Below are 23,523 nucleotides of genomic sequence, written 5' to 3' on the forward strand. Positions count from 1 at the left end.
TGGCGAGAATATTTATGCATTGACTCCTACAGATTTCTGACAGCGAACAGAGAATTTTTTGTTTCAAGTGGAAATTCCGTTGGAGGGGCGTTTGTTGTAGCGGGGTTCGACTGTATGACCAAGTTAGTGGGCGAAGGCTATATGGCATTGGCGCATAGTACCCGAAATCATTGAACTGACTAATGGCGTCATTCATTGGTAGCCTTGGAGTGACCCATGAACTCTGCGCCGGAGCACTCTGCTCTGGCGGAGGACAACAGAAGGAAATCTACCAATAAAACACGCGCTCCCTCTGGAGCAAATGACAGGGTCAAAATGTCACGCGATGCACGTGTCTCTCTTGCTTGAGTGGGCACTCTGGGCACAGCAACGCTACGCTAGCAAAAAGTGAGCTCCAACGCAAGGCGCAACTGATGCGGCCGGCGTCCATAGGCACGCCCAAAGTTGCGGTTTCAAGGCACGGGGCCCTTGCGACTTCCGCTTGACTTCACTGATTTACGTGGGTTAGAAAAAGTTGCTCCTAGGAGTGTCTCACGACGAAGCTGCTCTAGATCTGCCAATGGAACATACAGGAGCACTCTCAATCCGCCAATGGAATAGGCTTCTCTGCATGGAGCAGAAGAAAGTATTACTATAAGTGCTCCAAATCTACCAAAGGATGACGCCATAAGATGGTGCAAGCCATGGCTTTGAATTATCCAGTCAAGTTTGCGTTAGGTAATACGGGACTTCAAAATCTGCAGAATTAATGTTTCAAGATAAAACAGTTCAATTATTCAGGCTCATATTCCACTAGAGTACTTGTCTGATGGAAGTACTTTGCTTAGTATTTTATATAGTGAACACATTGCAAAATTGCACAAACTTGTGTATGTATGAAACCTGTTCTTGTGCACAAGTTATAATAACTGAGCCTTTGTCAAAATGTTGCTAAAAACAACTGTAGGGTATAGTTAACGTGGTAGGCCACTGAAAAACAAATTTTTTTAAGGGCAGGCAGTGTTGAAATAACTTTTTTCTCAAAACCAGGATGTCTTATTTAATTTACCCAGCTATTTACAGTACAAAATATTGAATATTTATTTATTGGGAGGTAATCTTTGTCAAAAATTGCATTGAAAGTGCTAGCCATTCCAGCTGTGATAAGTGACTAATGGGTGGCTTTATTCAGTAAAGCTTTGACATTTGTGTAACTAATGGCTGGAGCTACGCAGTGAAGTAGAATAAATGTTATGCAGTGAATATCAAGGAAGTAATACTAAAAAAAAAAAGAAAAACGGGGAAAAAGCCAATTTAGACTGAACCTGTTGAATTCAGCTGTGAACTGAAAAATATTCGATGGATTTATTTTATTCTAATTCACTGCACAGATATATATGTTGTAGGTCATTGTGCAAAATTTCAGTTCAAAGTATACGCTGAGAAATACGTTACGAAAGTTGGCGTCGCAACATTTGGAGCAAATTGTTATTTTCAGAAAAACGTAAACATTTTCGAGCTTGTAAAAAGGGTCACAATCTTTGCATGCAGGCCTAAAATGCACCAGATTCATAGCTGGGCCCTTCTGTGGAAGCATCATTGTCTCTTTTTGTTCAGGTGGCTGCTCATCCTTTCTTCCTGGCCTGTTTTGTCCCATCCGCTCGCTGACTTGCGTTTAGCATTCTGCATGCGCAGGTCATCCCTGGCGATGCAAGCTTTCGTCTTGTGGTACCCTGGTTCTATGCCAGCTTGCCTCAGGATATCTAGGGTGCTTACACTGCCATTATTAGTGTGCCACAGCATCATGCAAGGCAAACATTACTGTAGGCAAGCTTACGTAGACCTGTTTGGGTGCCCGCTGCCATATTAGACCATTGAAACACTCATTAGCATTTTCAATCTTCCATGAAGGCACTTCATTAGTTCATCAGAGCATAGATCACTGTAGACAGTTTTAACTTTGTTGAGCACATAATTTGGAAGTCTTCCTTTGTGTACATATTTTGCTTGGCCGAGTGCTTCGACTCTTTGGTATGCGCACCAGCTTTTCGGTCGAAGTGGACACAGGAGGCCATGTCTCGGCTGCTTGTAGGTAGAGCCGCAATGAAAAGGACTGGCAAGGGTAGCCTTTTTTCATTGCAGAAAGGTTGCCCACATAGCCCTTACGGCGATGCCATTGTAGTTTTGCAGGCGGTCAATGAGGGCATCAGTGAGCTTTCCCTTTCCACCGAGTCCACGCACTGTCTTCTTCAGTTTTCTGAGGCGGCAGCCAACACGCTTCTGGACATGCCCAATACATTCCAGTTTCTGCACACTGTCCTTTCCATACATGTCTTTGACAGCGGCATAGCTCTTTGAATCGCCATCGCCGTAGTACTGCAGGTACTTCAAATCTCTTTTGCCTTTCGACCTTTGAAATATTCGGTATAGACCAAGCGTCTTCATACTGCCAGCACTTCCTTCATGGTTCGCTTGACAGGAAGCGTGGTTTGCCTTCCATTTCTGGTACGAAGCACTATTTTGCCTCAACTTGCTTTTGGTTTTAAAAGATTTACACGAACTAGAAAGGGCCTCAACATCAATAACCTTTCCCGTGTCAACAGAAATCACTGACACACAACCGTTCAAAGATGAATGGCCATGCTTCTGCCATGTGCCATCACCTGAAACACCACACTCGGCACTCCCCACAACACGACGAACTTCCACAGCAGCATCAGTCATAGACTTCGACGCCACTTCTACTGCCGCTGCAGAAAGCCGAGGTGACAATTTGTCGTAGGCAGAGTGACGTGGAGGAGCAGGCATGTTCATCACTTCGGAAAGTTTTCGCACCAGCGTGCCCTTTTCCTAACTGGCGCATCGCGTAAACTAGACAAAATTGTTTTCATTGGCACGACCCACTTTTCTTGGCGCATGAAATGGGCGCTTGAACCCACAGTTGGTACACACGACCGCACAAGCCGAGCATATCCCTTGGTGAGAGCGTTACTCGAGCTTCAGTGTTGTGTTCATGCATTCGGAAGATGCCAGCGATGAAAACACTGAAGAAAGGATACCAGTGTCCATTATCCTGTTCCCTTGGAGCGCAGAATTCTCTAGTGGAGCCTGGTACGCCTTGTTTATGTCCCCAAGCTTCTTTGCGCTCGCCGAAATACCGGCGTCTGTGTCAGTAGGCAGCTTCGTCGTTATGTAGCGATTTCCAGCAAACTTGCGCTTCCTCGCCTTCTGTGTTCTGCACTTCCCCATGCTGGTCGTAATATGGTCCAGGTGGCCTAAGGATACAGCCCTAGTAGCGTTGACACGTGGAACAAATGCAGAACGAAGCCTGACCAAGGCAAACGACAAAAATTCCGACGAGCATCGTGCATCCCCCTTGTGGCTGTTGGAGATTAACGAAGACTTTTAAACACAAAGTTGCATTCAATGACATAATCTTATATAACAGTCGCAATAAAATGCATAAAGTATTTTGAATAGCAATAATATAGATGAAACACTTGCTTTTGAAAGCGATTTTTCGAAACCACAGTTGGAAATGTGGTTTTGGTTTTGCTATAGGAGCATAGGGTATAGAAAACTTGCTGTAACTCGCAAACTAATGACGCTGGGAGGATAATTTTTGTTGCAACATATATGCGAATGTTTGGGTGTGCAAGAAAAACATTATTTCGGGAAGACTTTTGAAGGTGGCCTACCACCTTAATAGAAATTTGTAAAAACATAATTCTGCTGTAGATACTGAGTAAATAGAAATCTCCGAAATGGAATTGCTGCTTAAAGGAAACAGTTGGTTCTTAGATGATTGGTTTTTTGCTTGCATTCTGCACCTTTTTTCATCTTCCAGTAAAAGGAACTCTTTTTAAACTGAATATTTTCCCAGTCCCTTAAAGCTGTTTTATGAGAGCCTACTGTATATGGTGGCTACAGCCACCTAATCTGCACTATCCTTACAGAAAATCACTCTTACGCTACTGATATTTTTAACTGAAAGCTCTACAGCATTGTGTACCATGCTGCAAAGCAGTTCCTTAATATAGAATGGGTCATTCAATGACATCATCTTATATAACAGTCGCAATAAAATGCATAAAGTATTTTGAATAGCAATAATATAGATGAAACACTTGCTTTTGAAAGCGATTTTTCGAAACCACAGTTGGAAATGTGGTTTTGGTTTTGCTATAGGAGCATAGGGTATAGAAAACTTGCTGTAACTCGCAAACTAATGACGCTGGGAGGATAATTTTTGTTGCAACATATATGCGCTGTTTTATGAGAGCCTACTGTATATGGTGGCTACAGCCACCTAATCTGCACTATCCTTACAGAAAATCACTCTTACGCTACTGATATTTTTAACTGAAAGCTCTACAGCATTGTGTACCATGCTGCAAAGCAGTTCCTTAATATAGAATACGACATAATGTTGGATATCTTGCCGTAAACTTTCACACTCGGTCTTCCAATCATTGTACCATTTCTAAATTTCATCGTGGAAGGCTTTTGCTGAATAGGCCTAAATGCAAACTGCATGGCTACACATTAGTTCTCCTCCTTCGTAGTCCAGCGAAGCAGTGTACAAGATCTCAAACTGCAGTTTCGAACTATTGCTGGTTTGAAACGGCGCTTAATGCTAACAATGTCCAGTGAGTGCATTTGGGCAGAGTTCAACTCATTCAAGCTGAAGTACATGATGTCGCCTTGATTGGTTAGGCATCCTTGTTAAAAAAGAAACTTGTGCGCGAGGGTGCCAGACTTAGCATGATGACGCAATGTTTCGGCAATGATTGGCAGTGACTGTATGCCCAATCCGTTCCTTTGGCTGTCTGAGAAAGTCGGGGACCCGAGCGCACAGCAAAGGATTTAGAAACTTGTGTACATGCAGTGGAGTGAAGCCCACCTTCCCCATTGGGGATCAATTTAGCAATACACTAAACCTATATAAACTGTAGACGTCTGTTTTGCACTGTCAGCATTGAGGCTGGCTGCTTCCCCTGTTATGGTCATTATCGCTGTGTGACATGGCCTTATTGCTCTATGGGGCTGTCGTACTGGATAGTTAGTGGCGAAATCTGGAATTGCTCATAGCACCCAGTTGTGGAATGAGACTTCGCATTATTTAGTCTTCTTTGTATTGGGAAATACAGGACTGCAGAAATTCTTTGAATAGGTAGAGATTTTCGGATAAGAATTCCAAGGTGTTCAGGCTCTGCTGCATATTAAGCTGACTTTTTCAGACGAAAATGTTGCACTCTGTATTTCATCTCCTAGAACATAGCATAACTTCTCGAATTGTCGTTTGCAAAGTTTGTTTTCGTATGCAAGTAATAAAACCAAAACATTGTCGAAAAGAGATAAGTTGCCAGAAATGAGATGGAGGGATCAAATGGAACTAATTTGTTGAAACATGCTTTTACTTAGAAAGTAAAAAGAAATTCAAATATCCAAAATTTTCAGGTATTATCATGTAATGGGCACTCTGTCTGTTTTTAAATGAACATTTTACGGAAAAGTAGTTCCATTGCTAGCATATTCAAAATAGAATAAGGCTATTTGAGATGCCAAATTGTGTTTATTTCATAATAGTATACTCGTATCTCATTATGGCAAAATTGCATTTTACACAAAAATAAGTTTTTATAGTATCCGAAAATTCGTGGTAAAGGTATATTTCTAACTATCTATTGAAAGGTTATTGTTCATTCACTTCGTTATAACCATTTCATTTTATCCAGGTTCGTTATATCGCTGTTTGAGTACAATCGAAGGAATCTGCCACAGTATTTAGTCAAACTGCCAGTGTTGTCTCCTCTTCCTGCACTGGTGTAAGCAAACTTGCGGTCATGCATATAGGCACTATTTTAAATCTTGTAATCAAAGTAGGAAGTGGTAATGTACATCCCATCTCGCAGCACCATGCGCAAGATGGTCCACACCATAGATCAGTAGTGCTTAGGTGCTGGCCCAAAGGTCACAGGTTTGATCACAGCTGCGGCGGCGGCCACATTTCGATGGTGGTCAAATGGTAGAGGCCCATGCACGGTGCAATGTCAGGACGCAGATTTTCTGGATGCCCTGCCAGATTTCATGGGCCCCCTGCGGCAAAGGTTTTTATCAATATTACCAAGTCGGGGACCCGAGCATATCCTGTTTCCTCATTAGCATTTTGAGCTAATTTTTGTTGCAACATGTATGTGAATGTTTGGGCGTGCAAGAAAAACAAAGCCATAAAAATTTATTTCGCGAAAAAGTCTTTAGAAGGTAGCCTACCACCTTAATAGAAATTTGTAAAAACATAATACTGCTGTAGATGCTTTCACTCATTCACTCGTTCCCCTTTGCATCTTTCGTGGGGCGGCTCGAAGTTGCGCCTCAAAAAATATCCACAATCGACAGTTTTGCGCCCACCAGTTCTGGCAAGTTCTAGATACGGTGCTCAGGGCTGATGATGTCGGTGAGTGCAGTTAGGAACCAGTTCTCAACTTTATTTTCTTTAATGCGTGTCAGTAAACTTGTGCACGAGGGTGCCAGACTCTACATGATGACTCAAGTGTTTTGGCAATGATTGGCTGTGACTGTATGCCCAATCCGTTCCTTTGGCTGTCTGATAAAGGCTGGAGCCCGAGTGCACAGTAAAAGCAAAGGCGCCTTGCGTTGGAGCTTGGCTTCAAGCTCTACAATCGGGCATGCCGTGTGGCGAATTCGTCACTCTTGACCATAGCTCGGCGAACTCACTCATGAGTCTGAGTGAGTTTACGTGAGTAATATTTTCGTGAGGCTGAGTTCGAGTGAGTCCAAAGTGCAAGGTGTATTTCTTGAGTCTCGGTGAGTTTCACCTTCTTTTGCCGACCTAAAGTCCCATCTAGTCATCTTCAGCATTATTATCAGCCTTACCTGGATTCACCACTTATGTCCTGTACACTTATGTCTACTCACAGGTATTCAAAGCAGTGTTGTTCATAGAGCGTTTCAGTATTTATTAATTAGTGGCGTGAATTATGTAAAGGGGTGCCTTGATTCTGCCCCCCCTTCCCCGCTCTTATAATTTCTCTATTACTCTATTTTATGCTGTCATCTCTTCCAAGACTAATGACTTTACTGGTTTGGAGGCACTTAAAACTCGTCTTTGTAAACACTATGTCAAACAACACCCAGAAGAGCATCGTCTACGTGAAATATTGGTGTTAAAGAACGTTGACACCCCAGTCAAAAAAGCCAATTCTAGGCTGACAGACTCGTTAGTCGACTCACTCGCACTCACTCAGACTTTGATCGAGCTTTGGGTCTGAGTCGGAGTCGGTCCGGATGAGTAATGTTGTTTTCGAGAGTTTGAGTGAGCGAGTTCGGCTGAAGAAAACTTTTGCGAGTCCGAGTGGGTCCATCTGTGGAAAGTTTTTGTGAGTCTGAGTTCGAGCGAGTCCAAAGCTCAAAATATATTTCATGAGTGAGCTGCAGAGTTTTCCTGACTTATGCTTTTGACATAAGCATCGCGCGGTCTTGCACATCCTGCAGTAAGCTGTTTCATGCTTGGTCCTCAAACCATTGTAGCTTTTCTTGCGGTTACTGTAATGTTTAATCTTGGAAAGCTGGTGATGCTCAATAGGCTCGAATGTAAAATCCGTATCTCAATATTGGTTCTCTCCTTTGTCTGGTAACACTGTGGAGTTCTAGAAACAGCTAGAAACAGTGCTCAGTGCTGATGGTGTCGGTGAGTACAGTTAGGAACCAGTTCTCAACTTTATTTTTTTTAATGCGTCACACTGCTTTGATAGGCTAATTGATCTTATTCACCAGTAAACTTGTGCACGAGGGTGCCAGACTCTACATGATGACTCAAGTGTTTTGGCAATGATTGGCTGTGACTGTATGCCCAATCCGTTCCTTTGGCTGTCTGATAAAGGCTGGGGCCCGAGTGCACAGTAAAAAGTTTGCAGTAATAATTACCTTCTTAATTAGTTCGGATGCAGAAAAGATCTCCATGTTAAGGAGGGATTTGAAGTAGTACAGAAAGTTGAGCTAGGTGGTAATGCATTGTAAAATAGTGCAAAAAAAAAAGACATCGCCCCTTTTTGCAGTGCCCATTTGATTTTTTGCACTATTTTACAAAGAAGGATATGAGCTGGAGTCGGGGTGCCTTGGTTTGAATACTGCACCAGGTTTAGATTTGGTTTGGTCTGTGCTTGGTTCTTGAATGCTTTGGCTGGCTACGGTGCAAGATATGTATTGGTAAGGTGGGGACATTTCTCTGCTTGCTTGCAAGCCGCATTTGAGAAGTTGAGGTAGCAATGTCGCATGCTCAATGGGTTGGTGACTGTTGTGTCTGTCATGGGTATAACAAAACTTCTAGACAAAAACAGGTTTTATCTCCTGCTGCTGTGACAACCAACATACAAGAAATCCAAAGGCCTTAAGCCCCATGACTAATGTCTGTCAGTGGTGGACAGGGACACTACTGGTATTGCAGGAGTCCGGGCCCTGATCACACGTGCTGCAATAGATGTGCAGTTTTCAGTCATTGCATTTTTGCATTTGGGTATTCCACAAACTTTATTTTACATATTATTCCTCCCCATATGGTGCAACTGTTTTAAGGATGCAGTCAACTAGTCTCCGTATTTGCAATTTTTTGCGTTGGGTCCGGATAAACCTTGTAGATAGGGTGTTAACTGCAGGAACTTGTGATGTTCCTGGCCCATAGTTGCCAAGAAGCTGGCTTCATCTGGCGAGGCAGTCAGCATGATGATACATCTACACTTGACCTTCTGTGATGGTTTTTCTTCCTTGGATGTCTGAAAGCTGACATGCTGCCCTGGAATGAGCCAGTTTGTTTTATATATAGTCATGCGAGATAAGATTTTTTTGTTTTAAGGTTTTATTGTACCCCTGGTTCTTTTATTTCCGGTGTTGTGTGCTTGTTTGTTTGCCTTCTTTTACGATGAGTCCTTACCAACTCTCGACTTTCGCTTGGTCAGACTAAACCTTCATGTACCCAATGCAGGGCGATGTTTGATCAGACTAAGGTCTTCTACCATGCAAAGAAAACAGAAGAGGGAAATAGTTGAGGTCTATAACATGGCATTGGGATAGTTCGGCGCATTCGTAAAGCACTCGTCTTTGGCGCTAAGCAAAGCAGAATTCATAAGCGATACATTCCGGCCCTTGCAAAGGTGAGCTAGCTGAAGAGTTCTGCGCAGGGATGACATGAGCAATATTTTCTTAATTGCTGTTTGACTTTTGTTATCGGCTTCTAACTTTTTTCCGCTTTCACTCCTTCACTCGTTCCCCTTTGCATATTTCGTGGGGCGGCCCGAAGTTGCGCCTAAAAAAATATCCACAATTGACAGTTTTGCGCCCACCAGTTCTGGCAAGTTATTTTCTGTGCCTTCGCGAGTGTCGCGCCTTGTTCCAGTCATGTAGCGCAATATTCTACTGCATATATGAACATATACCATTCTGATGTGTTGTCACCGTCAGTTCAGTGTTCTTTAGTGAGCTTTGTTGAATAGTTGTGGCCTTGGTATGCAGCTCATTGTCTCTTGCGTGTTCCAAACCTGTGCAACTTGTCTTCCGCAGTGGGACACAGCAGGGCAGGAGCGGTTCCGCACAATCACGTCCAGCTACTACCGGGGGGCACACGGCATCATTGTTGCCTACGACGTCACGGATCAGGTGCGTGGCATCCACCTCTGATTGTTATGAAGTTGTGCTTGTTTATACACTGCCACAAGCAGTTTCATCCTTTGTGGAGTCTCATTGTCTCAGAGTGGTGTGCGCAAGTTTTCTTGCTTTAATATTGCGTTCCTGGTATGTCCAGGGCACAAAACATGCATGCTACTTTTCTGACATTTTTCTCGATGGGAAAGCGTTTGGCACAGTTTCCCACGAATGAAGCAGGAACGAACCAGATCAATATTGTTGTGTGAGACTGCCAAACTTACTGTGGTAGCCCAGCTAATCAGGTGGATCGCACTGCTTAGCTCAGACGCTGGTTCGATTTTTAGTCATGGTTGGTCGCATGTCAATGCAATGAAAAAGAAACAGTGCTAGGGCAGTTAGGTTTAGGACCTCAGATTGAAGATATTAAGCTGCTACTGTGGTATGCTTCATATTTATATCGTGTCTTGAGTACATAATATTTTGCCTATTATTCCTCCCCATATGGTGCAACTGTTCTAAGGATGCAAAGTCAACTAGTCTCCATATTTGCAATTTTTTGCGTTGGCCCCTCTAGGTTATATCAAGTGCAAAGGCTGGTGGGTCCGGATAAACCTTGTAAATAGGGTGTTGATGGCAGGAACTTTGAAATTCCTGGCCCGTACTTACCAAGAAACTGGCTTCATCTGGGGAGGCAGTCAGCATGATGATACATCTACACATGACCTTCTGTGATGTTTTTTCTTCCTTGGATGTCTGAAAGCTGACATGCTGTCCTGGAAGGAGCCAGTTATTTTTTTTTTTTTTTTTTACTCTGGGCCATACTTCACACTTCTCACATTGGTCCCAAATACTCGGGTTCCTACTTAAAGGTTTGAGGATTGTTGCCAGCCAAGGTGCTTCGTTAGTACCTCGTAATGACTGTGTAGGGGACATAATTTGAAATGGCCTATGACTCGGTCACCCACCAAATAACAATTTTCTGCAATAAATTCCAAGTAGAGAGTCGTACGTATTTGTGTGAGTATGTGCGCGCATGGGAAAAATGGACTGTGAAACAATATCATATTGCAAAATTAGCACAAGAAGTCGCCGGCGACATACAGTCGACGTCCGATTTCCTGGACCCTTCAGGGACCACGAAAATGTCTGAAAAACGAGTGCACGCGAAAGTGCACCCTTGTTCACAGGAATTTTTCACTGATGGTGAGGGTTACGGCAGGAGTACGAGATTCTCGTTGCAACATAGCAAATGCATCGTTTTGGTGGCTCTCAAGAGTCATTGTTTTAGAAGCGAATTGCAGACTTGAAGTTCTCATGAAGAACTTGCCTACATGGTGAGCCTTAGGGAAGATTGAACAAAAACAATTAAGACCCAAGTTCCTCTTTAAAGGATCAGGGAAGTGGTTTGCTGATATTTTGACTCTGCCACCGACTGGTTTGATGAATAATTTATTTCATTTATCGTGTGCTCTCGTTCGCAGGAGTCATTCAACAATGTCAAGCAGTGGCTTCAGGAAATTGACCGCTATGCCTGCGAGAATGTCAACAAGCTCCTGGTCGGCAACAAGTGTGACCTCACGACAAAGAAGGTAGTCGACTACACAACAGCAAAGGCAAGTCCCGCTTTTATTTTTGTCAGTGATCTGCGCCTTCATGTTGGAACTACATGAGCACCACCATGGTGCTCAATTGTTTCATTACTGAAACATATTGGGGTAATGCTTGAATGGCGTGAAATTTGGTGACATTGTGATTATTCGAGCACAGGTGCAGATCTGAAAGGAGGTTGAGAATGCTCTTCAGATGCAGTATGTAAATACCATACAGTGAACCTAACCCTTTGTGCCACTTGAAAATAAATGCAGTGGTTCAGAGACTTGACTCTAGGTTCTCTTGGAATTCATCCCGTTTTCTTTTGTAGTAGTTTTTGTTTAGTTCCATATACTTCATCATATCTGGCCCCAAACTTTACTCAGGGCAAAGCCAAGATCATTTCGTAAGCTTTTTCCGGGTCAGTTTTTTATTTGTGAGGCGTTTTTGTGCTCCTTATGTTGCTTGTGTGCAGTAAACGATTCTGCATTGTTCATAACACTACTTTATTCTGGGTGTTTTAGGGACAATGTAGTAATGCAGCTCTCATTTCTTGAGACCTTTTTAGGGCATTTGGGAGTTAATGTAGAGCAGTGGCCTTGTGGTGTGTTATGGACTTAATATGATGACATGCACTTTTGGGAATGACAAATGATTATGGTCCCTCCCAGCAACTGTTCCTTTGGCTATGCAAGCCTGTCCTTTGCAGTTTGTTGTGGTTGTTGTACGGGGTTTTTAAGTCTTTGGGTGCTTTTGATTGCCCAGAACTTGTTTTGCAGGAAGCGGCTGACTGAAGCGCAGTTTGGCACCTAATAACCCATTGTTCTTTTAATACGTGGCCATTATGCTTGTTCAGGGAAGACACAGGTCTTGGAAGGCCGAAAATATAGAAGAAAAATACTTTTTGAAGATAACCTTTTCGGAATCTGTACCAATTTTTGCACTTATCTGAAAAGTTTCTAGCTTTTCGAATCGTTATTTTTGGTGAAGAAACTGTAACACCCCTATGAGATAAATGTGAGTGAAATAGACTCTAAAGTTGCGCTTTTTTTTCCATGCCCAGCCGATGCCGTTATGCATGAGCTATCATCGCCATTTTGGTGTTGTTTGGAAGAGCAGTTTTTCATCGATTTCCCCCCACCGCTGGCTCGCCTTGCTCATTCGTTTTTCAGCAAAAACGGGTCATCGAGAAGTACCAGTGCGTGGCTTTTGGCTGCTTGGGGCTCGTGACATAACCTAGGCATCCGATTGGCCAAGTAGTGTTTGTGGTGTCTGCTTTATGGTGGAGACCTGCACACGCGTGCGCCGTTTTGTTGTGGTTCAGCTAACTGCCTACTGCAATCAAGAAGTTCTGGTCCACAAAAATTAGTGATGCTTGTGTGGCGATTGCTTGTCAAGAGCTCCAGGAAGAGGCCTGGAATGACCCTGGACAAGGAACATAACGGACTTGCACCGGTCAGCGAAGCGGCTGCCGAACCACCGGGGTAGACCCTATAGACACTGGGTCTAAGAGCTTGTCGGTTGCCGACAACGTCGCTGAAGGTGATCCTGTGTGCAACGACACTCAAATTTTGCAGACCACACAGAGGATGGCAAAAAGAAAGCTGAAGTGAAGCTTGTAGCCCCGAAATTGCTGGGCGTGTTTGGTTTGCAACATCATATATGTGTAACTCAATATGGACAAGCCAAAAAGCATCGATGTGTCATTTGACGAATCTTGGGTGATGCGCACATTTGTTGTAAATCGGCTTCAGTACCGTCGCCGAACTGATATGCGGCCTTGTCGGCAGATGAGGGACACCGCGACAACTTGTTGCAGAACTTGAAGAAACGACATGCTCATGCAAACAATCGGCCTGATTACATTGCCCAGTGCATATTAATGAACTAAAGGTATGTGTGCCATGACATTCCTCACTCGAAAACGTTGAAATAGTTTGATTTTTTTCAGAACATGGTTTTTGACCACTTTCCCTGTTGTCTATATATGTCTATGGAATTCTAAGTACACAGACTTTTATAGTTAAAAAATGTTGGAGTTCTTTGTTTCTTGACAATTTCGTGCACCCTGCATGAGGATTCGTGCAATATATTGGAAATGATTACAGAGAGCAGAACCACCGAAAAGTGATTAATCGGGAGTTCGGAAAAACTGATTCACTTGAAAAAAAGCACTTTTATAGCCCCTATCGCCCGGTAAAACTGTCTAGTCTGCACACGCGCATGCTTACGTGACTGTTTGATTGAAAATGGAAAATTCCCGAGCCACTTCAGTGGAGAATTATCTCCACTTTCTGCGCCATCATTGAGCGTCTTGTAGCTCTCACGTTGGCCACGTTTCTTCACTCCCAACGGTGTAGCAACGGGTGGCGTCTGACCCATTTCAGCACGCCATGGAACACGCAAGAGAGCGAGAAGACAGAACGAGACGAACCAGGCGTAGCCGCAGAAGCAGCTGACTGACACCGCTGACACACGCCAAACGCCACAGGGTACAGACTCCGTAGGTGGCTTGGCTTGGCCGCTCGACTAGCTAAAATTAAAAAAACTCGTCGCCAGACATAGCCTTCGAGACCGGCAATGGTGATTTCTGCGTGCATTTTGACACTGGCCCGACGTCCACCCATAGCTAGTGCAGCATATCAGTGCTGGCAGCCTAGCGAACGTATTGTTAACGTCTGTGTCGGGGGTCAAACGGAGTCTGAATAATCGAATGGCGCACAGTGGGGCGTCCGATTTTTCGGTCGCGAGTTTACATTATGATCAATGAAGAGAGTGGCGGTGCCATGAAGATGTCTGAATAAACGGGCATGTCCGAATAAACGTTTGGCGACTGTATATGTTAGGAGTACACAACATAGAAAGAATTCTAGTCTTCTTCATGCAATTTTTTAAAGTTGGCGTTTTGTGTGACCACTGCGTGGCCACATTCAGAGCTATTAAGTTAAGTCTACAGTAAAGTAAAAAATTGTCTAAAGAAAGTGCTTTTTAAGTTATGTGGATTATGCTTTCTACTGTTGATCCCTATGTCATTAATATTTCGAGGGGTGGTTATTTTTTTAATTGTTGTGCTAATAAGATTATCTTAATTATGTAATGTTATGCAGCCAAAAAATGGGCAGATGTTAGCAGCAATGGGATGCCAGTTCCTCTTATTCCCATTTTTATGGGGTTATATGTAACACTGCAACTATTGAGCTCTGATTTCTCCGATGCCAAGACGGCACTTGTCGTCATCTTGCTGTATCACCAGGAAAATGACCATTCAAACAGAACGTTTTGCATGGCTAGAACAGTTAAGAGAAAAATTTTGTGGCTGCATGACAGTCGTTCCGGCACAAATATCAAAGTTCACAAAGGTGTGCTCAATTCATGTTGTAAAATCGCAAGTGATGTTATCCAAACTAATCCCAGTGGTAAGAGGTCGTAATTCACGGTACGGGCTGCATTGCTCAACGCTCACCTCCCATGTGCTCATTGTGCAGGAATTTGCGGACCAGCTGGGAATTCCCTTCCTAGAGACAAGCGCCAAGAATGCCACGAATGTCGAGCAGGCGTTCATGACGATGGCGGCAGAGATCAAGAACCGCATGGGACCCCCAACCACGGAGGCGAACCTGCGGGCCGGCGACGGCAAGATCAACCCAGGAACGCCCGTCCAGCCTCGCAGCTCCGGATGCTGCTAATTCAGAGAGAGACATAACCACCCCCTCCCCCTTCGCAACCCCCACCCCCCAATATCACGACAGAGAGAGCCTCCTAGCCACCCCTTGTTCCTCTCCTTCATCTTGTCCTACGGCGAAGGACTACAAAGACGTACACGCGTGGTACAAAACATGACACACGAGCGGGCAGACGCACACCTAGGCTGCCGGGATTGGAATGTGCCCTTCCACTGCTGCTTTCTGCAGTGCTTCATCTGCCATTTCTTCCCCCACCCCACTTTTTTGTTGAAGATTGTTGGCACACGTGACCAACGTTACTCCCACATCTTGCACGTTTTTTTTAGGGGCCCTTCTAAGAACCTCTTTTACGACCCTGTAATTGTGTAGCAATGTCACTGCTGCTACTGTGGTGTAGTGTCACTGTGGTCTTCCACCGACTTTGGTTTGTCTGTGGGGCCACAGGCCACACCGGTCACCATCTTTCATATTGGCAACAATTTTCTTTTGAAGTCTTATAAAGAACTGTTCTTGTGTATGTAGGTTAATGAGCTGCTTTTTCATTTCTTGTATACTGCTGAGCTCCGAGCCCGTACTTTTCCTGGACTCTTGGCGGGCCTTTGTGAAGTTTTTAGCTGAAGTTTACATTCTCTTTCTGAGACTAGAATTGAACTTTCCTGGTCACCAGCTCGATGTTTTGGTTATTCCTTACAATTTGCTGGGCCTGTACCGTGTTGTGCTGTTAGAGTTGTTGCTCAAAGTATGGCTCCTTGGGAACCTTGCCTTGATTGCTTGTTTGTTTTTGAGCGATTAAAGTGTTTTCTTTTCACTTGCGTGGTACACTGAAAAACTCGTGCTATGTTGAGAATGCTTCAACTTGCATATTGGCTCTCTTAAGCACATCACCAGCTCTTGGAAAGCAGTAGAGGGACAGCATTCATGGAGGAGCAGCTAAAGTTGTGTAGCGTCGTTTTCGTCAAAATTTTCGTAATTGCAGGCGTGAAACTGATTGGGGGCATGAGTGAAACAGTGCCAGATCGCATGTTTTGTACCGAGCCTTGCTTGAGGCAGTGTGAATGCTGGCGTGCGTCTTTGTGCGACCAAAGTTGGGATGCAGCTTGGCTGGAAGGGATTGCGAGGCAGGACCACCAAGGGTGAACTGGGGATGTTTGACTAAGCGGGAGCGCAGCTCGCAATTTTTCACGTGAGTGGCTGGGGGTGGTGTGTCGCGGCGACCCGAAGCCAGTCCGTGTCTCATGTCTGTAATCTATTTAAAGGGCCATGTCCAGAGTCTTGCTCTTTTTTTTTATCTGCCGTAGCATTCCACACAAACTCGAACCAGTCGACTTGGGATGAATATGCGGGGTTGGTTAGAGGCTGGGGACTTTGCTACGACCGCGTAACGTGGCGCAATGTTTTCGCAAAGTGTGAATGTTATTTCTCTTCCTTCGCCCCTGCAGCCGAAGCAGTCAAAACTGGACTAATGGCAGGTGACAATAACAAAACGCTCTTTCACTTTGGCTTGTGCCGATGCCCCCCGTTTTGGTGGCCGAGGCAGGTACATTTTTCTTTCGGTGGGCATGCGCTGGTCACGTCGGTTCGAGTCGTGAAGAGTTAATAGCAATTTTTTTTCTGTTGTAATGCCTGTATTACTGCTTCACATTTATATATATATATATAATGCTGTATATGGCAATGACCACCTCCGCATGTACATAAAGAAAGGCGTAGGCTGTCCGTTGTGAGCTCAGTTTTCCTCTCCCTAGAGTTTGTACTGGTTTTTAATGAAGTTTAATTTTATTTGTTTCTTTTTTTCTTTGAAAGGTTGTACAGCGTCCAGCCTGTGACTGAACTCTGCTGCAACCTTTGTTCATTCGAAAGGGGTTTAACCGTCCTGCCAAATTCAGCAGCGGCAAGAAAGTTAGCGATGTGCCGAGTGCGTAAGAGTGGCACTTGCGATTTTTTTCTGGTATGCATGTGTTGAGTGGTGTTACCGCCTTAGCCGAAGAAAGTTTGTTTCTGCAGTTGTGGTTACATACTAGTTTTTTTATTGTCAATGCAACTGTGAGGTTTGGTGGGGTGGGGAGAATCGGCCTTTAAGGTTTTCTCGCCGACTCTGCGAGTGAGGATCGCAATTTTTTTTTCTTCCTGTTCCTCCGGACGCTTTTGTGCTTGGCCAGTCGAACGTGAGAGGTGTATGATTTAGTGTATATTTGAAGCGTATTAAAAGAAATCTCTTTGTTGGGCGTTTCCTTGTCTTTCTGTAGTCTTTGCTTCTGCGCCTTACGTGCCACACACAGTGGCACGACAAGAAAGCTTAAGATGCACGTTTAGGGCGGTTTACTTCTTCCTTTGTGATTTGATCACAAGTGATCGTGGAGACCTGCAATACGTATATTAATTTTTGGAAAGAACACCATTTGATTCATGTCCTTCAAAACTGAAGCCCTAATCACATGTACGCGTTACAACGCGTCGGTATGTGTGGCGTGTGGATTTGGCATCGCGTTTATATATGAAGGGACAGGACGCACATGGGAAGTGACCACGCCGTAGACGCGCTTAAGCGCGAGCAATAGAGGCAGCAATAGAGATTGAAACAAGGGAGATCCTGAACTCCCGAATACTTAAAAGAATGCAGCTGAGCCAGAGCAACCAGAAATCGTCCGTGTGCCGAGAACGAGGAACACTACGACTTGAACCAAAAATCACTTGCCACCGTCCTCTCGCGCTATTTCTAGCATGCTCCCCCACCCTGTCCCTCCCCCTTGGAGAGTGTTAGATCTTGCATTGCAGCTCCGCCCTAAAAGACCAGTTGTTGCTCGTTACGAGGGGCCAGGTAGGGAGAAACATTTGAATTCCGTTAAGATTCCTGTTCCTTCCGGTGCATTCGCCCGAGCTTATTAATAAGGTTTTCATTCCTTTATTTAAATCAATGGGAACATATTCAGGACATCACAGAAGCTCGCTAAATACCGTATAGGCGTCACTGTGTCAAAGACTCAATGTTGCATGAAGCGGGGGCTCCGAAACGCCGTGTTGGCTCAGCTTAGTGAATTTGCAAAAAAAGGGTTCATGGTACTATTTGGGCACCAAGGGTCCCTGCAAGGAATGCCACAAGGGGATCATCACGCATGGACAGCTTGGGTGTGCGGCTATTTCCATTCTGTGGATGGGTCATACTTTCCCATTTGCATCTCTTTTGAGTTGTGAGCGAAGGTGCAGCACGGTTAAATTGTAGCACGTCTACTGCAATTAAAAAGTTCAAAAACCACGGTGCATCCCGGCTGGCCCACAAGGACATAGCAGGAAGTATCATTTTTTTTTATCTGTTATGGTACAGTTGCCTGGCTTACTGGCGTTCGTGCTCTGCTGATGCCGGCGCATAGCTAAACTCTCGAGATGCTCGACTTTTGAGTGGAGGAGCTAGGTTCGACTCCCAACACTTTACGAGTTTTTTTCATAAACAGTAAGTTTCATTGCTTTTGTATATATTTGTTCTAGGTGACAAACACGGAGACACAATTTTAGTCGTTGATTGCGTTGGGTACTGACGCTCTACACACCATTGCTGCAGTTGTGCGTTCCACAAGGTTTTCAGCGTAGCAGAAGAATGGGACATTGCGCTGAGTTTGATCAAGTCCGCCCGACCATACCCTATTGCTTAGGGTATGGTCAGCCTGTCCATACCCTATTGCTTGGGGTCATTGGCGCAGTGGTGTTTACAAAGGGAGAAACATAATGAAAGGGTTCCCCTGATGTGCTGGTTTCCCCGCAATAGATGGTCAGAACTAGTTAAAAATGTTGAGGCCCTTATCATCCCTGATAAGGCTCAACTTTTGTCTCACGTCGCTACTTCTGATGTGGACGTACTGTACGTTTGTTTCGAGCAAAAGGCTTCCCCAAAATGCATAGTCAAAACCAGCGGAAAAAAAAAACTTGAGGCCCTTATCACCCCTGATAAGGCACAACCTTTGACATCACGCCTTGTCAGGTAGGCGTACTGTACGTTTGTTTCGAGCTAAAGGTTTCTCTGAAAAGTTGGCTTCCCCACAATGCGTAGTCAAAACCAGCAAAAAAAAGTTGATGCTCTTATCACCCTTTCTGAGGCTCAACTTTTGTGTATGTGACCCCTTGTCACGTGGGCGTACCTTACGTTTGTACCGAGCTAAAGTGTCGCCTGAGATTTTGGCGTCCCCGCAATACATGGTCAAAACCAGCAATAAGTTGAGGCCGTTATCACCCGTGATAAGGCTCAATTTTCGTCTGACGTCACGCCTTGTCACGTGGCCGTACTGTACGTTTCGAGCCAAAGGTTTCTCTGGGTAGTTGGCTTCATGCAATGCATGGTCAAAACCAGTGAGAAAAGTTGATATCCTTATCACACCTGATAAGGCTCAACATTTGTCTGACGGCGTACTGTACGTTTGTACCGAGCTAAAGTGTCGCCTGAGATGTTGGCTTCCCCGCAACGCATGGTCCAAATCAGCGAGAAAAGTTGATGTCCTTATCACCCTTGATAAGGCTCAACATTTGTCTGACGTCACGCTTTGTGACGTAGGTGTACTGTATGTTTGTACCGAGCTAAAGTGTCACCTGAGATGTTGGCTTCCCCGCAATGCATGGTCAAAACCAGCAAGAAAAGTTGATGTCCTTATCACCCCTGATAAGGCTTAACATTTGTCTGACGTCACGCCTTGTCACGTAGGCGTACTGTACGTTTGCACCGAGCTATAGTGTCGCCTGAGATATTGGCTTCCCCGCAATGCAGGATCAAAACTACTTGAAAAAGTAGAGGTCCTTATCGCCCTCGATAATGCTGAACTTTTGTCTGACGTCAAAACTGTGCGTTTATTTAGAGCTACATGTTTCCCTGAGAAGTTGGCTTCCGCGCACTGCATGGTCCAAACCAGCGAAAAAAGTTAATGCCCTATTACCCCTTATAAGGTTCAACTTTCGTCTGACGTCACGCCTTGGCTCGTGGGCATACTGTACGTTTATTGCGAGCTAAAGTGTTCTTTGAGAAGTTGGCTTCCCCGCAATGCATGGTCAAAACCCCGCGAAAAAAGTTGAGGCCCTTATCACCCCTGTTAAGGCTTAACATTTGTCTGACGTCACAACTTCTCATGTGGGCGTACTGTACGTTGGTTCCGAGCTAAAGGTTCCCCTGAGACGTAGGCTTCCCCACAATGCAGTCAAAACAAGTGAAAAATGTTGAGGCCCTCATCACCCTTGGTACGGCTCAACTTCTGTGTGACGTCACACACTGCCGTGAAGGACGCCGACGTGACAAGACGTGACGTCAGACAAAAGTTCAGCCTTATCAGGGGTGATACGATCCCCAACTTTCTTCGCTGGTTTTGACCATGCATTGAGCAGAAGCCAACTTCTCAGGGGTAACCTTTAGCTCGAAACAAACCTACAGTACGCCCACGTGACAAGACGTGACGTCAGACAAAATTTGGGCCTTATCAGGGGTGATATGGGCCTTATCAGGGGTGAAAAGGGCCTCATCTCTTTTTTTACTAATTTCGACCATCTATTGCGGGAAAGCCAGTGCGTCAGGGAAACCCTTGCCTCATGTTTCGCTCATTGTAAAGACCATTGTCCCGGTGACCGTAAGCAATGGGGTATGGTCGGACGTTTGCGTAATCGAACGAACTGAGCGCATTGTCGCATTCTTTCGATACGCTGAAAACCTTGTGGAATGGTCCATTGTTCTGCAGTGACGATGGGTAGAGCGTCGTTACCCAACGCAATGCACGACTAAAATTGCGTGTCTCTCCGTGTTTATGTGACGTAGAACGGATATAAACAATAAAAAAACTATGAAACACACTGTTTATTGTTTATTATAAAATGAACTTTTTGCCCCGCCGCGGTGGTCTAGTGGCTAAGGTACTCGGCTGCTGACCTGCAGGGCGCGGGTTCAAATCCCGGCTGCGGCGGCTGCATTTCCGATGGAGGCGGAAATGTAGGCCCGTGTGCTCAGATTTGGGTGCACGTTAAAGAACCCCAGGTGGTCGAAATTTCCGGAGCCCTCCACAATGGCGTCTCTCATAATCATATAGTGGTTTTGGGACGTTAAACCCCACATATCAATCAATCAAAATGAACTTTCATATAGTGTTGGCAGTCAAACTTAGCTCCTCCGCTCAAAAGACAAGCGTCTTAAGCGTTAAGCTATGCTCCGGCATCTGCAGAGCGCGAACATCAGTAAACCAGGTAACTGCAGTACCGGTAATAATAATAATAATAATAATAATAATAATAATAATTTCTGTGACGTCTTTGCACGTCTTGTGTTACTGTACTGGCGACGTGAGTGGGCCAGCCGAGATGCACCGTAGATACTGAAACTGTTTTTGATTACAGTAGACTTGCTATATCTTAACCTTGCTGCACCTTTACCCACGACTAGAAAGAGAGAGATGCAGAGGGGAAAGTCTATGGCTCATTCACAGAATGGAAATGGCCGTTCACCGAAGCTGTCCATGCGTGATGATCCCCTTGCGGCATTTCTCGCAGCGACCTTTGGTGCCCTCAGTAGTATCATGAACCCTTTGTTACCATGTTGCCTCGGCATCGTAGATGCATTTTGAGCCTCCTCTTCACGCGCGTATTTGACACAGTGACGTCTATACGGTGTCTAGCGAGCTCGTCGAATATCCTGAATACGCCACTACAAATTTAAATCAAGCAATGTAGAACTTTAATAATGAGCTCTTCGGCGAATGCGCCGGAAGGGTGTCCTCTTAACAGGAATCTAAATGTGTTTCTCACCGCCTGGCCCCTCGTAACGAGCAACAGCTGGTCGAAGTGGCTTTGAAAAGAGGAAAAAGGAAGAAAAACCCGCAGTTCCGTTACTGCCTCTCTCAATGGAGGGCACCTCCACAGTTATACGCAGGGAAGGGGGGAATGCGAATTAAAGAGACAGAAGAGAAGAGGTGAGAGAAGGGTAGTGAGGTTTTTTAGGGCTTGAGTTGCAAAGCAAGATCTTCCAACGCTCTCTAAGAGGCGGGACAGGTTGGGGGAGCATGCTAGAGGTGGCGTGAGAGAGGAGCAGTGGCGGGTGATTTTGGTTAAAGCTACATACCCCTATCATGTGTTCTACTGTTCCTCGTTCTTGGCACACGGGCCATTTCTGGCTGTTCTGGCTCAGTTGCATTATTTAAAGTATTTGAGAGTGCAGGATGTCTCTGTTTTTATATTTCACAATTGCTCCCGTGTTTCCATCTCTCTATTGCTGCCTCTATAGCTCACGCTTAAGCGTGTGTATGGCGTGCACACTTCCAATGTGGGCCCTGTCCCTTCATATATAGACGCGACGTGACACCAAATCCACATGCCACGCACGCTGACGCGTTGTAACGCGTACGTGTGGTTAGGTCTTAAGGCCGCTAGGCTATAGAAAAGGATTCGCCCATCCCTCCCTAGCAATGGAAGAGATTAACTGCAAATGTGCTAGACTGTACCTTGCCGACAGCGACAATTGAAAGTAGCATAAATGAATTTCAGTGCAAATACTTGCATTTCACACGTTAGTAAGATGGCAGAGGACAGAACATACGTAGGACAAAGTGAACCACTATTTCTTTTTTTTTTTACACTGAACTACATGCAGACGGAGCTTAGTTTTCCGGTTTCCTCCAGGACGGCGTCACCGACTTGATTAAAGGGGGGAGGGGGATCTTCGGTTCTACTGAAAATCATTTGTTCGGGACTGCACTAAAATTCTTGTGATGTCTTGTTACGCGGAGGAACAATTACGGTCTATTGGTTAGAGGGGCGACAAGAGGATATTTTCTTATAGGGTCGGTGGGGAACCCACTTCAAACAAGTTCATTCAGGGGGAGGGGGGGAGACCGGTAGTTCGAGAATTTATTCAGTGTTTTGAGCATTTTTCTTTAGGGGAACGGGGGGCAAAGGGAGTTAGGCAATAATATTAGGGGGGCAGCTACTTCTCCGATGGCGGCGCCCCTGATTGGTAATATCCAGTAAGTATGAGATGGGAAGCTTACCTTCGCAATGGCTTTTCCGGGGCATTCGACGATGGCTTCAAAAGGTTCTGGGGCATTTGAGCCCACGAAACATTACTTCCAACACCTTAACTGCTTCTCAACTACTGTAAACAACATTAACGTTGTATCCTTACGAACTTCAGATCCTTACAAATATCTGAACCAACATGAACTTTGCTCTCAAACCCGAGGTGCTCAGCTCGAAGCAGGACTGATAGTTGAGACTGATAGTAGTCGATAATTTCAGCAGGTATAAAAGTGCTGCATGACATCAAACATGGCCCGCGAAATCCCAGTAGTCAAGTACGCCCAGTTCGAAAACATTTTTTTTTACTGCTTTATAAGCAATCACTGTTGGATACCAAACCTCATCACGGCAAAGATATCAAAAATGGCGAGATCGCATCTGCATGTTAAGTTGTTAGCTCGCCCACCAAACATGTACAATTTGCACTTTGAATAATAGGTGGAGAAACAGATATTTCCACACAAGGGGGTGCATTGGACGGATAATATTGTGCCGGAGGTCGCGGTTTCGAATCCCGGCTGCGGCGGCTGCATTTCCGATGGAGGCGGAAATGTTGTAGGCCCGTGTGCTCAGATTTGGGTGC

General features: G+C 44.9%; 1 protein-coding gene across 1 annotated transcript in view; it reads left to right on the plus strand.

Moving 5' to 3' along the window:
* Rab1 (RAS oncogene family member Rab1) overlaps positions 1-15,439 on the plus strand; it is a 34,045-nt gene extending 18,606 nt beyond the window's left edge. Inside the window, exons 5-7 of the mRNA XM_037418842.2 lie at positions 9,556-9,651; positions 11,121-11,252; positions 14,715-15,439. Of these exons, the coding sequence (XP_037274739.1) occupies positions 9,556-9,651; positions 11,121-11,252; positions 14,715-14,915 (429 nt within the window). The 3' untranslated portion in view covers positions 14,916-15,439. The remainder of the gene's footprint in view (positions 1-9,555; positions 9,652-11,120; positions 11,253-14,714) is intronic.
* Positions 15,440-23,523: the final 8,084 nt, after the last annotated feature.

This window comes from Rhipicephalus microplus, chromosome 6, assembly GCF_043290135.1.
Source record: "Rhipicephalus microplus isolate Deutch F79 chromosome 6, USDA_Rmic, whole genome shotgun sequence".
Taxonomy (NCBI): domain Eukaryota; kingdom Metazoa; phylum Arthropoda; class Arachnida; order Ixodida; family Ixodidae; genus Rhipicephalus; species Rhipicephalus microplus.